Source organism: Nelumbo nucifera, chromosome 6 (assembly GCF_055504915.1).
Source record: "Nelumbo nucifera cultivar China Antique chromosome 6, China Antique-T2T, whole genome shotgun sequence".
Taxonomy (NCBI): Eukaryota; Viridiplantae; Streptophyta; class Magnoliopsida; order Proteales; family Nelumbonaceae; genus Nelumbo; species Nelumbo nucifera.
In genome coordinates, this window is record NC_142654.1 from 13,417,809 (window position 1) to 13,435,283 (window position 17,475).

The window sequence follows — 17,475 nt, forward strand, 5'->3', positions numbered from 1 at the left end:
TCTCTCTCTCTCTCTCTCTCTCTCTCTCTCTCATACATTCTCAATTATCTGCAATTTAAGAAATTCTGATTAGTTGATTGTCTAACTCTGCATTCTCCAATTCTCAAGTCTCAACTTTATCGAAGTTTCAACTTTCAATAAGAAAAATGCTTGCTCAACTAGCTCAAGTATCTCAATTCGGGAGGCTTTGATGTTGAAAGGCTTCAACCGTTGAAATCAAGTTGGGATTTTAAACTGGCAATCCGGGTAATTCGAATTAGATTCATTTTTATCTTTTTAAAATTAAAAAAAATGGCTAGCTCTTCTGAAAATTGATTCCCCAACATGTTCACCAAGATGACATTCAATTGCATCACGATAATGTTAGCACTGATGCGATTGATGTCGATGGAAGTAGAACTTTTACCCTAAGTAATAGTGATACTAGGGGAAAAATGAAGGCTTCTAAGCTGAGTAGTCCGATTTGGAAAGTTTTCAAAGTAGAGGATATTAATAGGTAAACATCTGCTCACACATGAGCGAGAGGAAGATGAATGGAGAGAAACAACCCAAACACAGATTAGGAAGGGGACTAGTTTTGATACTTTTAGATACTCACAAGAAAAAATGAGACAAGAACTTACTAAGTATATTGTACATGCAGAACAAGCATTTATATTAGCTGAAGATCCAAAGCAAGAAAAATGGTTGCATAGTTCTGTAAACGCACAATATAAAAAAGTTTCTAAGAATACTATAAGAACTTATGCTTTAAAATTTTTTTATTTATATAAACAAAACTTAATTTCTTTATTAGCAAATCTTAATTCTAAAGTTACAATTACTTCAGATGTTACTGGCCATTTCATTGATGAAAATTGGCTTTTGAATAAAAGAATTTCAAATTTTACTAGGCTTGAATGGCCACATAATGGCCCAGCTATTGCTGCAAGTATTTTAAAAAATTTGCATGCTTATAATTAGTTTTGATGATGCTAGCAATAATGATTTTGCAATAAAAATTTTAAAATCTCAATTAAAATCATACTTAAATGATAAATTATTTCACATTAGATGTATTAGATGTGGATGTCACATCTTAAAATTATGTATTCAAGATGCCTTGAATATTATTTCTACTCATATTTCCAAAATTACAAATTGTATTATATATATAAAATGTTCAGGGGCAAGAAAACAAGAATTTAAATATTTATGCCAAAATTATAGTTTAAAATATAAACATTTTATATTATATGTAAAGAATAGGTGGAATTTTACTTATGCTATGTTAGAAAGTTGTATATCTCATAAACAAATGCTTTCTGATTTTTATAATTCAAAAATGTTTAATGATATGATATTTGAGGAAGATTGGGAAATTGCAATATGTATAAAAGATTTTTTAAAATATTTTTATGATGCAATAAATGAATTATCTAGAATTTATTATCTAATTAGTTGTAATTTACCATATCAATTAATGGTAATTAGTGATTATTTTGCTAAATATAGAAATAATCCACAATTTCAATGTATTATTGAAATTATAGAAATAAATTTAAAAAATATTGGGAGAACATTTCTCCCCTTTATTGTTTAACTACAATATTAAACCCTAGGATTAGGAAAGATGGTTTAGATATTGTACTTGAAACATATTATTAAAATATAAATATCGATTAAAAAATAAAAAAAAATTAATAATTTATTTTTTGAAATGTACAATTTGTATGAATATGAAGTTGTACAAAAACTTTTTTATTTAATAAATAAAAGGTAGAAATCTGCTAGTTCTACAACAAGTTCATTTACTAAATTTAATTTTTATTTATAAGCAAATTTTTCTAATTTAAGTGAAGTATCAAATAATTTTGATATTTTAGCCTGGTGGAATGAATATTTGAAAAATTATCTGATTCCTGTTGCCATGGCACGTGATTTACTAACCCCTCCGGTGTTTACACTTCCATCAGAGTCTTGTTTTAATGCAAATACAAAGGTGTTGGATGACAAAAAAAGTTGCATGAATGATGAAAACATAAAAATGTGCATCTATGACAAGGATTGTCTAGATGCAAAAGATAGATTAAAAGACAAGGAAGGGCATGATACAACACCGGACATTTCACCCGAAGCAGATGATGAAAGTCATGAATGAAGATTCATGAATTTGACTACTTGTTAAAAAATTAAAAAATATATATATCAAATAAATTAAATATAATTTTGTATTTTCAATTTTTGACCATAATGTATTTTTTATATTTTATTAATTTATTCCATGTTTATATTTCATTCATCCAAGTATGCAATGATCCAATCATTATTTGTAATTCACTAATTTGTACCATTCAAATTTAAATGAAATAAAATTCCTATTTTTTTCCAATTTGTTATTCCACCATTCTTATTTCAATTTGATTAAGTATTTTTTTCATTTATCTATTAAATAATTTAGATTTCTCATTTATTAATTTTTTAAATAATTCCTAATTCCCAAAGTTCATAGGAAAGTTAAATATTTTAGTTTTACAATTTTACTTAAAAAAGAAATCAAAATTTTCAAAAAAAAAAAAAAACAATACAACCCAATTCAACCCAAGCCCAAGGCCCGCCCTATAACCCAACCCGGCTCAATCCAATCCCGCATGCTGGGCCAACCCCCAAAATTTCCACTAAGAACGACATGGCCTGTGGTGTGGCCCACGAACCAACACAACAGCCTTTAGGGCAAGCCACCCAAGAGGCCCACTTTACACCACCATATAATATTAAATAATTTTTATAATTCTTAATTTTTTGTTTGAAAAATAAAAAAAATAATAATTTTATACATATAATTTTTGCCGAGCTGAACTCAACCTCAAGTCTCTAACTCAAATCGAGCTCAAGCTTAATGCCATTCCTACGAGCCGAGCTCAAATAGTCAAGTATCCAAACGCGGCTCGGCTCAAATCCACCCGTATTTCCAACCCCCACCCCTTTTCCTGAAACAAGCTAAAAGTTTTCACAGATAATCCCAAAACGGTATTAACAACTTTTGTTAGAATGGTAAAATGGTGGAAGTTGTAGACAAATGAGTATCTTTCGTTTAAACCAAAAAACAAAAAAAAAAAGTTTTTGTAGTGTAGCTGTCAAAAATAAAAAATAAAAAAGCTAGCTTCCCACAAGAGCCTACATTTGCTTCAAGGTTAAGGAAAAGCAATATTTTCCACAAAGAAATCAATAAAAAAAAAGTAATGTTATCATGCAGGAACCATCAGATAATACTTATTTTAACATTATGTTAAAAGCCATTCCATGCTTAAGGGGAACTCATCCACATCCACAAATTAAATTACAGTCATCACTGACAATTACCATCACATTCTATAAATAGGCCAACCCCCGTCAAGAATAATGCAAGTCATCTACATTTATTCCTCCTCAGTAAATTACAAGGCAAGAGCTCAGGAACTTTATAGTAAATGGTGGCCACCGTGTCAACCTTTGTGGGGACCTTCTTCAAGTTTCTGAGAAGAAAAAACCAGTGAGTATGATATAACAAAGGAGAAGAAGAAGCAATTTATAAGCCAACATCAAAACCAAATTTGTGTTACATTGATAACAATGATTATTCCTTGCTTTAATTGATTAAAAAAAATCTCTTCAGGTATGCCAGGTCCACACAGGAAAGAGTTGGTAAGCAAATGTGTTTTAATTCAATAAATGATGGCAGGAAAAAAAAATCTAGTTTCACTGTTATTGATAAAAAATCTAGTTATAACTTGGTGCATTTTCTTTATTATAATGAGGAAAACCATTGCATTGGTGAACAGTTAATGGTGTTATTAATCAAGAGAAATTACAGAATTGTGAAATGTCCAAAATATTCACGATTCATGTAAATCACCATACATTTGTAATCTGATGAACTAATATCTCTCTAAGCCCCATGGCAATGTTCCCTTCAAACCTAAAATCAATAACAGATGACTGATGGTTGCATGGATCCTAGATGGATAAAGTGTTCATGTCAGACATGGTTTATACCATATTCCATGATTCTTGATGGGCATTTCTACATAATATTTTCCTTTCTCTCCTTGATTACTTGATATAAGTGGATTTGTAAGGGTCATTACTTAGAGGAATGATAAAATCTCAGAGCTCAGAAACATGAGAAAATGGGTACAACTCTTAGTGCGGTAACTTTGTGGAAGAAATGCAAAAGGTTAAGTCTGCATCATCCAGTCCACTCCCAAGTTCCCGGAAAGCTCCAACCAACTTTAGGCTATGACCTTTTCCCTAATTATTTGACATATATGAGCAGATAATGTACATAATGAATGCCATTTTTCCTATAAAACACTACTAAGCAACAAAAATAAACTCCTAGGCCTTTTAATGGATGATGTAATGTTAGAATTCAAAAGAAAATAATGCATTATTTTAATAGTTTATACTCTTCCATCAACACGCCCATGAACCCTAGTTTTTTTACATCTTGCCAAGTCAGACTCACTGACATGTATCGGATTGATTACAGTGTCTATGCTCATGCAACATTACGTGTGGGTCATAACAAACATGGGATGATGATGCTACAGGAGCCTGTCACATACATACGTGATAAAAAGAAACAAACTCATCTACAATCAAGAGAGCTTGCAGACATCTTCTTCCTCTGGTTTGATATACAATAAGAAAAGATTTCCTTGAATAGATCAGCTAAACATGGATATTTGATGATTCCAATCCACAGCCCAAACTCCAAAGCATGGAAAGAAAAAAAAATAAGTTTAGAGCAAAGCAGTAAAAGACAGCTCTGTATTGCCTAACGTCTAAGATTCCAACAAATTGGAATAAAATAGAAAATAAAAATGATGGTGAGATAAAGTGCAGCTGAGTATGCTATCAAACATAGCTAACCAAAAACCCACACGATGGTATACAATTACAGACTTCAGTTATCCTTCATTTGAATGTAAAATTGATCAAATTAATTAAGGACGCTCTTAACTGGTTTCTTTACTAAATTTCAGGGATCTAATCAAAATTTTCCATCAATACAGTAGATTGAATCGCCTATCAACGAGAAAATAATTCAGCATCAAATAAACATTTGAATCATTGGCTTCCACGTCTCTAAAATGGGAGCAGGCTAAAGCAGTGGTTGAATATTCACAAATACTCGTACAAATGGTGCACAACAGAGCCTAAAGCAATAGCCATGAGACATCTCCCAGACCAAAACTACACTGGTCAAATGGTCTTAAACCTCGAAAAAAATGAAATTTCTGCACAGCATTGCTGTGATAATAAAAAACGGGTTAACCGGGTGAAACAGAAACATCGATAACTAGAGTTTAGCAATATACACCTAGGGTTTGCTACAGAATCTAGCTTTGTTGAGTTAAAACCCCTCATTAGATCAAATAATGAAAATAAAATAAGGATCATCAAAATGCAGAGAACCCGAGTAAAACGAAGAAAAAACACTAGCAATTCATACCTTCTCAGCTTGCTCCTTCTCTGCAGCAGCCTTTTCTTTCTCTTTCTTGAGCTTCAATTTCTCCATCTTCTCCCTCTCCATTTTCTTCACGCCAAGAATCAAAATCACCACAACGAAGATCAAACCTCAGTTGGGCAAAAACTAATACAAGAACAGGGAGAACAGAGAAGGTCGAAATGAGAGGACAGAGAGTGTAGATGAGAGAAATGGTGAGAAGTACCTGAACGTAGACGTTCTCGGCTGCTCGTTCTTCTTCGCTGAGAACCCGACCCTTGGTGGTTTCACTGAAGTAACGAGGAACAAACCTCCCAGTTCCCTCAATTAGACGATTGGGAGAAACACGCCTCACGACAGACCTCATCGCCATCTCCCTCGGATGTTTCACCACTTGTTCTTGTAGCAGATTTCTTTCTTGATGAACACGAAGAAGTTGAAGTCAAGAACCCTAGAGTCTTCTTCCTCATATAGGAAACAAACAGGTGGTTAGGTGGGCCCCATGGGCTGAGAGGTTCCCGACAACAGTGATAGTTTTGCAAAACCAGATAAGATTTATTCCGGCATTTGGGATGAAAGGGCAAAGGCGGTTTTGTAAAACCGGATGATTGGATTGGATGAATTGAAGAAGCATCGAGTTCGAGGGGCGTTGAAAAGGAAATCGGATAAAGGCGCGTGATTCTAGTGTTCTAGAAACTTGGAATTATATAAAAAATACCCATGGCCCATGGCCCATGGCTGGTGTAAGGCGTTACGCGCGAGTGAGCTTTCCGGACACGCGTCTCTCTCCTATACGTGAGATTCCACTGTCGGTTGCTCATCCTTACTCGTAAAGCTTTTAGTTTCATCTGTTTGAAAGGTTTTGTGCTTATCCATTTTTTGCAAGTTGCAACGCAAAACTGTATGAAAAATAACAATAAAATGATAAGCATTACAGGCGGGAAGAGAGAGAGATTAATGCTGAAAAAAACAAACAAAACAAAACAAAGGATTTCAATGGCATGATTTTAGATAGGGATGTCAATGGATCGGAAATTGTATAGGGTGTGGTGTGTTTGGTATTGTGGAGGAAACGATGGATATCTTATTTCGATCTATTAGGGCGTAGATTGATCCATATTGTCCTGCAGTTTTTGGTCCATGGTTAAATTGGATGGATCAATCTACATCATAGTATATTTTTAATATTTTTATAAAGCTTTGCCATAGATCACCAAGATAAACTTCCCTAATAATGTATTTACATCCATCTCTGGTACAAATTCGGATTAGTTGAATCTTTTAGTTGTTTAGCAGGTTGTGGAACGAATGATGAAGTTTCCTGTCAATAATAAATTTATGGGCTCTTATAAGACTTTAGATAAATTTATTTTTCTGACTCTTGGGAAAGAGCTACCCTTAGGAATGGCAGCGGAGCGTGTTTGGGGCGAGGATTATAGTCATCGTTGACCCCTGCCCCGATTCTGAAATTAACCCCATCCCCGTCCTCGATCCCCGTTAGGGATAAAATTTGTCCTCCATTCCCGATCCTCGATAAAGATGGATTCTCCGAAGGGACCTGAATCCTCGAATTTTTTTAGATAATAGTATTTTTTTGAAAAATAAATTTACTTAAAATAAATAAAAATTATGAATTATAAATAATGTTTTAAATATGTTTTGATAATATATATAATATAAATAATATATGTTTAATATAAATAACATTTAAATATATATATATATATATATATATATGTAATCGGGGTCAGGCGGGGTGGGAACCTCAATCCCCATCCCCCAACTCCAATCGGGGATTCCTATTAATCCCCGCCCCACCAAAATACTCCCCATTCCTGACCCCATGGTTTTTAAAACCGACCCGGAGATCAAACCGGTCAGGAGTCTGGTTATCGGGTCAAACAGTCAACCCATTCTGACAAAAAAATAAAAAACAATCAAAACCATTCAAACGGTTAGCCACCTGGATCAGCAGTTTGCTGACCAAAATCAACAGTTTTGGGAAAATTTCTGGTTTTGGAGAAAAATCAAAACCAATCACCTAACCGGTTCTTGGTTTTTCCGGTCTGACCATTAGGTCCGGGGAAGTCGGGTCCTAACCCCACCCATTCCCCGCCTCCCCCTCCCCTAATTTTGACATGATTTCAACCAAATCACCATGGAGCTAATGGATTCAAACACAATACACTATCTTGTCCACCAACATCTCCATAATCTATCACTTGATTGCTCTATTTGTAAGCTCGTCTATGTTAGAATCCCGGCAGCCCAATCTAAACTCAACCTGACCCTACCTTCTATTCACTGTTATTAGATTAAACGCATGTTAAGTAAATTTATTAGAGTTTCTTCCAATAATAATTTTACCATAGTGTTAATATAACTTTAGACGTAAGTAAAACTCTATATATTGAAAGATCTATTCCTCCACCTCTTCCCTCGCATCTTCCAACTAATAATGTCAATGACAAGTCAATAATGGTGACAAAATGGTATGTAAGAGCATGAGTGTCAATGGAGGTATTGGTGGCTAGGGAGGCACATATGATGGATAAAAGGGTGGGAGCAACAACTATTCAAATAGACGGTGGCTATAAGATTGTAATTAAGAGTCTCATAGGATAAGTTAGGCCACCAATATACTAAAGCCTCATTCACTTTTCGGTAAATTATTTATCTAGGTAAATGTACTTATTCAAGTAAGTGTTTTTTAAGAAAAACTTATCCGAATAAGTGTATTTACCCATGTTCTTTTATTTTTCAAGTAAATAAGGCAATGACCATTTTAGCCACAAAACTTCATTATTTAAAGGGGTATTTTTGTCCCATTCAAGCGTTAGTGACTTTCTCCCCATGTGGGAAAGTTATTTACCCACCTATGAGGGTATGTGATACCCAGGAAAATAAACTTTCTCTGATCCCCACATAAGTCTAAAAAAGAACATGGGTTTTTTTGTCAATGGGAATCAAAATCCCATCGAACAACTCCCCCCCCCCCCCCTCTCAAAATCCAAAAAAAGAACCCCCCTAAGAACCATAAGGCCATGTTTGGTTTAAAGGAAAATGTAGGAAAAGGTAGTGAAACCTTTACAACTCGTTTTGGTTTCCTTGTCTTTCTCTTCCTTTCCCTACATTTTCTTTCAAACCAAACATAGCCTAAGTGATTGTTATAGGATCACGGCAAAAGAAAATCTTAGGCTGCATTTGGTTGCAGTGCAAATCTGAACTAGATACAAATTTGTAACTATAATTTGCACTCATACTTGATACAAAATTTGTACTTGTTGTCTTATTTGCACTCATTATCTATGTAAATTTTGCATCTAAAAAACTGATGAAAAATATGTACCACCTTCCTCCTATCTCAATTCTCTCTCATATAAAATGGAGACCACATCATTTTGCTTCCCATCTCACTCCCAAAAAAAGAACTGCCCTCCTACCTCCATTCTCTTGCATATAATGGAACCACAACATTTTAATTACTTTTTATTTTACCTTTCACAAATAAACAAGACAATATCAAATTTGAAGCAAAATATAACCATAATTTACACTTAGTCTATTTGCACCGTTATGCATTTGCACCAGTTTTTGCATTGCAACCAAATGCAGCCTTAAGGTTTACTACTAGCTATTTGTAGCAAGACCTGGATCAAAGTCATGCCTTCACCTGGGTTGGGGTATAGGGGTTTGGGGAGGGCTACCCCCATAAGACAATTATGCATATCCAACTCTAAACCAAAGAACTGAACCAATTATTAATTGGACTAATAGGGTTACTAGACCCAATTATATTTTGTAATATAATAATGTAAAGGATAAATTTCTGAAACCTCCCTTGAAGTTTAAGACCAGTACTGAAACCTCCCCTGAAGTTTTTGACCATTGTTGAAATCTCTCTCGAAGCTCAGTAATTGCAATAGAGCAAATACTATTGAGGCTAATTTCTACGAAAAAAACAATGCAAAATTTATGAACAACAAAAACAAGAGAATTTAAAGTTGCAACTTTACCATTGAGTGATTGGTATGAAGGACAAATTTGAAAAATAAAGCAATTTCAGAATTAGAACGGTTTGGCGTAGTGATTATTATGAAGAGAAATTTTGGAAAATAAGCATTTTTGTTAAAAGTAAATGCATGGGTATTTTAGACATTTTCATACCTTTTTTAGAAAATTCTACCAGAAGGGATACTTGCAACTGTATTAGAAAGTTCAGGTAAGGTTATTGCAATTATTAAACTTCAGGGGAGGTTTCAGCAATAGTCAGAAATTTCAGGGGGTTCAACAATTTACCCTAATTTAAAACATCATTCTTGATAATATAATTAATAAAAAGACAATAAAATAATAAGACTAAAAGGTTACTAAAAAACCCATGAGACCTTTTATATATTATTAAATACATAATTGGTTTATTACAGTAAAAACTGATCCTGAACCAATTAGAATTGGGGCACAAAATTCAAAATTAGAACAAATTTGCAATTCAGTTCTATCAAATAGACCTGGTCCATTGATAACCTTATTGCTGCTCCAAGAATTGTATAACCCCTTTTTCAGATTTATACACAAAAAGAAATCAATATTTTCGGTTTTTTTTCTTTTTTCTTTTTTTTTTTGTTGGGGATAAAGGAAAAGGTCTAAGGCAAAGTTATTAAGGATGACTTTCCCTTGAGCCAAAAGAGAGTTACCGTCACTGTCCCATAAGGCACAACTAATGCTGCTAGCTCTGGTGTCCTCTAAAAACCTAGCATCAAATAAGACGAAACATTGCATTCTAGAATAGAGGGTTGAGTACTCGTAGTCGTCGATTAGAGAGGTCCAATAGGGAAGATGCATTTGCACTCGTTTCATCCGTTGTGAACATTCATTGACTAGGGAATGGCACTATTGGGCCAAACGGATCGGGTCGGGGGCTGCCTAAAAACAAAAGCACTTTCTTCTTCAAAGCCACATAAAAGGACAAAGCAGTTCAACTACAATTCCCCTTCTGTTAAGACTAAGAGCAGCAGCCCTTTGTGGTAACTGCAGTGGAACACAATCTTCATATAAAGTTTTAGACTTTTAAGGATCGTTCGTTTATGAATAAGTTATTTATCCGGGTAAATATACTTACTTAGGTAAATACGAGTAAGTGCATTTTATCCATATTTCATTATTTCTCAAGTAAATAAGGTAATGACCATTTTAGTCATAAAATTCAATTATTAAAAGGGGCATTTCTGTCCCATTCAAGTGTTGGCAACTTCCCCCCCCCCCCCCCGTGGGAAAGTTATTTACCCACCTAGGAGATGGGTAAGTGATTGACAACTTTCCCCCAAGTAAGTGATACTTAGGAAAATAAGCTTTCCTTGGTCCCCACATAAATCTGAAAAAAGACCATGTCCCCCCCCTCTCAAAATCGAAAAAAAGAACGCCCCCTAAAGGGAACCTTTAAATGCCAAATGTATGTCCATGCAAGGGATCTGGTGGTGAGGTGACCATTCTAGTGTTGCTAACATGCCCCTCTCTCCTCCTTTGTCAGCCTGTACCCCAATTTAACAAAATAACAACCATCGTTTGTTAGCCCCAATATTATCATGTCCATTTTAAGGCTTTGTTCATTTTTAGGTAAGTCATTTAATTGGGTAAGTGCACTTATTCTGGTTAGTGTTACTCAGATAAGTGTATTTACTATTTTTTTTTATTTCTTAGGTAAAGACGTAAAGTTATATAATGACCATTTTATTCATAAAATGTTCATTATTGAAGGGATAATGTTGTCCCATCACGATTAGCAATTTTTCCAAGTCTATCCAAGTAAATGAGCTGCTTATGAAATCATTCTTTTCCATGGAACTCACTAATACCGAAACTGCAAAACATGAACGTGAGTTTCTTTCTTTTCCATGGGACCGACCAACTTACCCATCCCCATTTACCAAAAAACAAATGCCCCACTAAGCGATTCACTCCAAAGGGATAGGTAAAATGACCTAAGCCTCTACAGCATTGAAAATCTCCATGATAGCAGTAGAGTTCCACCGAGGAGGGTCTAGCAAAATTAGTAACTAGATCAAGGTTACAAGACTTTGGTCTTAGGGAGGAGATTTTAAAATTTGGAAATCCAGACCTGTGGGTAGGGGTGTCAACGGTATTCAAAAATCCGATTTCAAATTCAAGATTCGACATAATCGAATTGAATTCGGATATGACCTAATTCAATTTGATAAATATCCGAATTAAACTGATTATTTAATTCTTATATATAATATATAAAATATTTAAATATTTCATATATATTATATATATAATAATTAAATTATATAAATATTATATATATTTATAACTTTATATAAATAAAATATTTGTTTTATATATTTATTAATTATATAAAATAATTAACCAATCGAATTCAAATTGAATCGAATATTTGAATATTTAATCAAATTCGAATTCAGACATTGATTTTTAATATCCATCAGATATTGAATTTGAATTTGGATATCAGAATTTCAAATTGGATTTGAATTCAAATATGGTCTTATTCGATTTAAATTCAATCCGTTTACACCCTTACCCATGGGTCCTTCTAGATCCTAATGTTGCTTCTAGATCCCACTCTCCAAAGTACTCTTTTCTTGAGTAGTTGAAAGCCATAATAGATGATTCTTGCAAGTTCAAATCAGCCCCCCCACAAGATAATTTTCCACAACATCCCACAGCATATTCCTGCCATGTATTGAAAACATCTCCCGATGATAATATATCACGAGCCAAGGTCTATGATCTCGTAACAGTTTTACTCACCGTAGAAGGCAAGCCGGTTTTCACCATAGAGGGAGGGGAAAACTTCTCTTCTTCCCTATGTTGCCGTCTACCAAAGAATAAATGGGTTAGTTCGAGGAAACCCGACCTCCACTATAAGGTTTTTGGAAAGTTCAAGATGATCCATTTCATTACTTCGGAGGAGAATATATAGAGTTTACAATAAGAACAATAAGGAGAAATATACGAAAAAACTAACTACTGGAGAGTCCTCTCCTTGTTCTCAGCAACTAAATTACTTACGTATAGGTTACGTTAACTATTCTAACAAATATTCAAACTAAAACAAAGGTCCTCCTAATTTCAATACTGGTCCTCCGAAGTTCAATAATGTCGTTGCATGCATCATGCTAACGTGGCAACTTATGGGTTGGCTCCACCGTTGGCTCGTGACAGCTCACCCTCCCTTTGCAAGGCCCAAGTCCACTGGGCCAAAATCAGGAAACTGGTAACATACGACAGATTCACTTTCCCAAGTAGCTTCAGCAGGGGATTTGTTCTTCCAATGAATAAGCAACTCTTGTTGACCATTTCGCATACGAGTGTCTAGTATAGACTGTGGCTGGAGAGGCTCCTCTGAGTCATGCAATGTGGGTAATTGAGGTTGTATTTGAGTAGTAGGCCCCACATGTCGCTTGAGAAGGGACACATGAAAAACCGGATGGATTTTGGACCCTTGGGGCCGGTCCAGTTTATAATCTACAGGCCCAATTCGCTGTAGGATCGTGAATGGGCCGTAATACTTGGGTGCCAGCTTCATATTTCTCTTGAGTGCCACTGATAGCTGACGATAAGGCTGCAGTTTGAGGTAAACCAACTCTCCTTCCTGGAATTGTAATTCCCTGTGGCTTCTATCATAAACCCGTTTCATTCTTTGTTGGGCTTCGTGTAGTTGCAATTGCAAATCTTTCAGTGCCATGTCTCTGTCAATCAGGGCCCTTTCCACCGCTTCACTCTTGGCCGTTCCTGGTATGTAGGAAATAAGAGTAGGGCGTACCCTTCCATAAACGGCCTCGTATGGGGTTCGCTTAATAGAAGAATGCCAACTTATATTATAACAGAACTCAGCCCATGCTAGCCATTTGCACCAAGTTTGGGGCCTTGAACCCACAAAGCATATTTCAAGAGTTCTATTAGTAGCTTCAGTTTGCCCATCTGTTTGGGGGCTGATAGGCAGAGCTGAAGTTGAAGTTAGTCCCTTGAAGTTGAAACAATTCTCGCCAAAATAGGCTAGTAAATGCAACATCTCTATCACAGGTAATAGAGGTAGGCATGTCATACAATTTAAAGATATTATCAAAGAAAATTTGAGCGATACCTGGGGCTGTATACGGGTGGGTGACCGCTATGAAGTGTGCATACTTTGTAAGTCGGTCCACTACTACATAAATCACTGTCTTCCCATGGCAGTTGGGTAAACCCTCTATGAAGTCCATAGAGATGTCAGCCCATATTTCTCTTGGAATTGGTAACGGTTTCAGAAGCCCAACAGGTCTAATATGTTGCTCTTTGACTCTCTGGCACGTGTCACAACTTCGTATGAAAGCCTTGGTTTGTTGCCTCATTCCCTGCCAGTAGAATGTGGACTGTAACCTTTGGATGGTTTTCACATACCCTTCATGTGTAGATTATGAAATTGGGCTAAGATATCTGCTATTAGGGGGGATTTCTCTTCTAAGTAGATTCGGCCTCTAAAGAAAAGCACCCCTTCTTTACAACTTCAAGGGCCTACAGCTTCACCTACCTCCTGAAGTTGGATGAGACGTTGTATTTGAGGGCTCTTTTGATGTTCTGTTCTAATAGCTTCAACCCAATCAGGTATAGGCTTGGATAGAGCTATGAGATGGCCCACTTCAACTCCATTTCCAGGATCAACTTCAAATCTTCTTGATAGTGCATCAGCTACCCGATTTTCAGCTCCCTTCTTGTATTCTATTGTGAAGTCAAACCCCATTAATTTGTACAGCCACCTCTGTTGAGCCACTGTGGTGATTTTCTGCTTCCATAAATATTTAATACTCTGTTGGTCAGACCCCCACAATGAGCTTTCGTCCCAGCAAATAGTGTCGCCACTTTTGTACTGCCAGCACCAATGCAAGGACTTCCTTTTCGTAGGTGGACAACAATATGTTCTTCCCTTGTAACGCTCGACTGATGAAGGCGATTGGACGTTGTCTTTGCATTAACACCGCACCAACACCACTTCCTGAAGCGTCACACTCTACCACGAATGTTTTGAGAAAAATCGGGTAGTGCTAGGGCTGGGGCTTTGGCTTTGGTCATCATAGTCTAGAGTTGCTGAAATGCAGCTTCTAACTCAGGGATCCATGTAAAGGCATTCTTCTTAAGCATGTGTGTTAAAGGGGCTGCAATCTTTCCATACCCCTGTATAAATTTTCGGTAATAACCAGTGAGACCCAAAAATTCACGCATGAATTTAAGTGAATGGGGCGTAACCCATTCCATCATAGCAGCAACTTTGTCTGGATCTATAGCCACCCCTTTCTGGCTAATGATGTGGCCAAGGTATTTGACTTCATTTTGTCCAAACTGGCACTTCTCTTCCTTCACATGTAATTGGTGGATCCACAAGGTACTGAGAACAGTGGTCAAATGCTGTAAGTGTAGTTCCCAAGATGTGTTGTACACTAATATATCATCTAGCACAAATTTCCTTAAATAATTTTTATTGTGATTTGGTTGAGTGCACGATAATCCACACACATGCATCACGTTCCATCTTGCTTCTTGACCAAGATCACTGGTGAAGAGTATGGGCTGCAACTAGGTTGGATCATGCCAAATGCTAATAATTCTACGACAATGCGCTCAATTTCTGCCTTTTGATATTGGGGATATCGGTATGGGCGCACACAAACAGGCCAAGATCTTGATGTGAGAGTGATCTTGTGATCGTGGGCCCGAACAGGAGGAAGCCCACGAGGCTCACTGAACACATCTTGGAATTTATGTAATACCAGCTTAAGTGATGGTGAAATATCTGACTTCAAGCTAGGTGGGCTGGGTGGTGAGGAATGTAGCTGTAATAACACTCCTGACTCCATTCTTCGAATCAAAGGGTTGGACCCCGCGTAATGTGATTTCCCTTCCACCCACACAAAACTTCATTTGTAGTCTTTTAAAATCCCACCATATAGGACTAAGTGTGGCTAGCCATTGAGTGCCTAAAACTACTTCATACCCATCCAATGGAAGCAAATCAAAATCCATTAACAGAGGCTCACCTTGCAGAACTAAGGTCACACCTGTACATTTCCCAAGAGATACCAATTTCTGTCCATTTGCAACTGAAACTTCAACCCGCCTTCTTCCACTAGGGGATAGCCCCACTCGTTCAGAGAGGTGAGGACTAAGAAAATTGTGTGTGCTTCCCGAATCAATGAGAGCCACGATCTTTTCTTCTCCCAAGGTTCCATCCACTTTCATAAGTTTGGGTAAACAGGTTGCAGAAATGGCATGAAGGGGTGCTTCGTTGAGGTCGTCTTCTATCTCCATCTGTACATCACCATCCTCTTCCTCCCAACATCATTCAATCACAAAGAGCTGCTTACACCGATGCCCGGGAGCAAGCTTCTCATTACAGTTTGTAGCAAAGACCCTTCTCACGTCATTCCCGAAGTTCATTGGGTGTCAACCGTCTCACCGGAAGTGTAGAAGGGGAGACTCCTATCTCCTTCACTGCTTCTGGTCGACGATTATCTATGGTTGCAGCACGACGCATCGACAAGTTTCTTGCTTCGTACAACCGAGCCAATCCTGTAGCTGATGAGAGATTGGCTGGTTGAGCTGCTACCACCTCAGCCCGCAAGGTCTCCTTCAATCCACTTATGAAGCAGCTAACTTGGTGAGCCGGGGCGAGACAACCGACCCATGTGAGTAAGTTTTCAAACTGTTTTTGGTATTCCCGCACTATACCAGTTTGACGGAGTTTGGCGAGGTCTCCAAAAAAATCCTGGTATTGTGTTGTAGGACCGTAGCGCTAATGGACTTGGCGTTTGAAGCCTTCCCATGAGAGCTCTTCATGATTCTGCTTAAGGAATTGGAACCACAGTTGGGCGTCTCCCTCTAGATGAACTGACGCCGTCAGCACCTTTTCTTCCTCTAGAACTCCTTGCCACTCGAATATCTGCTCAGCTCTACAAAGCCAACTTGTTGGATCATCATTCCCGTTATAGCGTGGGAATTCCAGTTTTAGACTTTTAGACATCGAACGTGGTGTGCTGCTGGAGCCACTTGCCCGATCCCCAAACGTCTTCAAGGGTGAACTTGATGCCTCCACTGTTTCCTTCCCTTTTGACCCTTCCAAACGATCGAACTTAGCTAAAAAGTTCTCTATCATCTAGTTCATCTTTTCCATTAACTGCTCATGACTAGCCACTAAAGACCCGACTTCTCCTTCGATTTGTGAGAAATGCCTCTTATAGTTGGGATCCATAGTTGGCTCTGATACCAGTTTGTCACGAGCCAAGGTCTGTGATCTCGTAACAGGTTTACGATACCTCCACTATAAGGTTTTTGGAAAGTTCAAGATGATCCATTTCATTACTCCGGAGCAGAATATATAGAGTTTACAATAAGAATAATAAGGAGAAATATACGAAAAAACTAACTACTGGAGAGTCCTCTCCTTATTCTCAGCAACTAAATTACTTACGTATAGGTTACGTTAACTATTCTAACAAATATTCAAATTAAAACAAAGGTCCTCGTAATTTCAATACTAGTCCTCCGAAGTTCAATATTGTCATTGCAGGTTCATGCTAACGTGGCAACTTATGGGTTGGCTCCACCGTTGGCTTATGACATAACATCAGAAATGATGAGACATGTTCCTAATATATGACGAGATGTTCTGTAGACGTTATCAGTAGATTTACATGTATCCCAAAAAACCTTAGTCTAGCTTTTTTTTTTTTTTTCTATTATTATTGGACTTTTCAGCCGTTCTCTCCTCTCACTCAGTTTCCCACTTGCATATTTCCCACAAAAGGTACTGTGGAACTGAATCCCTAGAGGCCTAAAATAGAATGTAACCAGACAAAGATTGCATTTTAGACTTACTTCAAGGCAAGTGAGGTCTCTGCCATAAGAAAACATTGTCCCAACATGATCGTGGCAAATATGATGGGCCCCAGCCTCATGGTGAGATATATGGACACAGACTATGTTGG

The 17,475-nt window shown here is 36.9% G+C and overlaps 1 protein-coding gene across 1 annotated transcript; it reads right to left on the minus strand.

Annotated features, from left to right (window-relative positions):
- Positions 1 to 3,230: 3,230 nt before the first annotated feature.
- LOC104588881 (F1F0-ATPase inhibitor protein) lies at positions 3,231 to 5,921 on the minus strand. Its single transcript, XM_010247007.3, has 3 exons — positions 5,697 to 5,921; positions 5,477 to 5,560; positions 3,231 to 3,494 (listed from the first exon to the last, which is right to left on the minus strand). Exons 1-3 carry the CDS (start codon positions 5,841 to 5,843, stop codon positions 3,465 to 3,467), a joined length of 261 nt encoding a protein of 86 aa, XP_010245309.1. The 5' UTR covers positions 5,844 to 5,921; the 3' UTR covers positions 3,231 to 3,464.
- Between the last annotated feature and the right edge of the window lie 11,554 nt (positions 5,922 to 17,475).

Excerpts from the sequence above, each read along its gene's own strand:
- LOC104588881 (XM_010247007.3), bottom strand. The coding sequence starts at position 5,843 with ATGGCGATGAGGTCTGTCGTGAGGCGTGTTTCTCCCAATCGTCTAATT. Across the intron at positions 5,561-5,696 it reads CCGAGAACGTCTACGTTCAG|AAAATGGAGAGGGAGAAGAT; the intron begins GTACTTCTCACC and ends CTTGGCGTGAAG. Across the intron at positions 3,495-5,476 it reads AGAAGGAGCAAGCTGAGAAG|AAACTTGAAGAAGGTCCCCA; the intron begins GTATGAATTGCT and ends TTTTCTTCTCAG.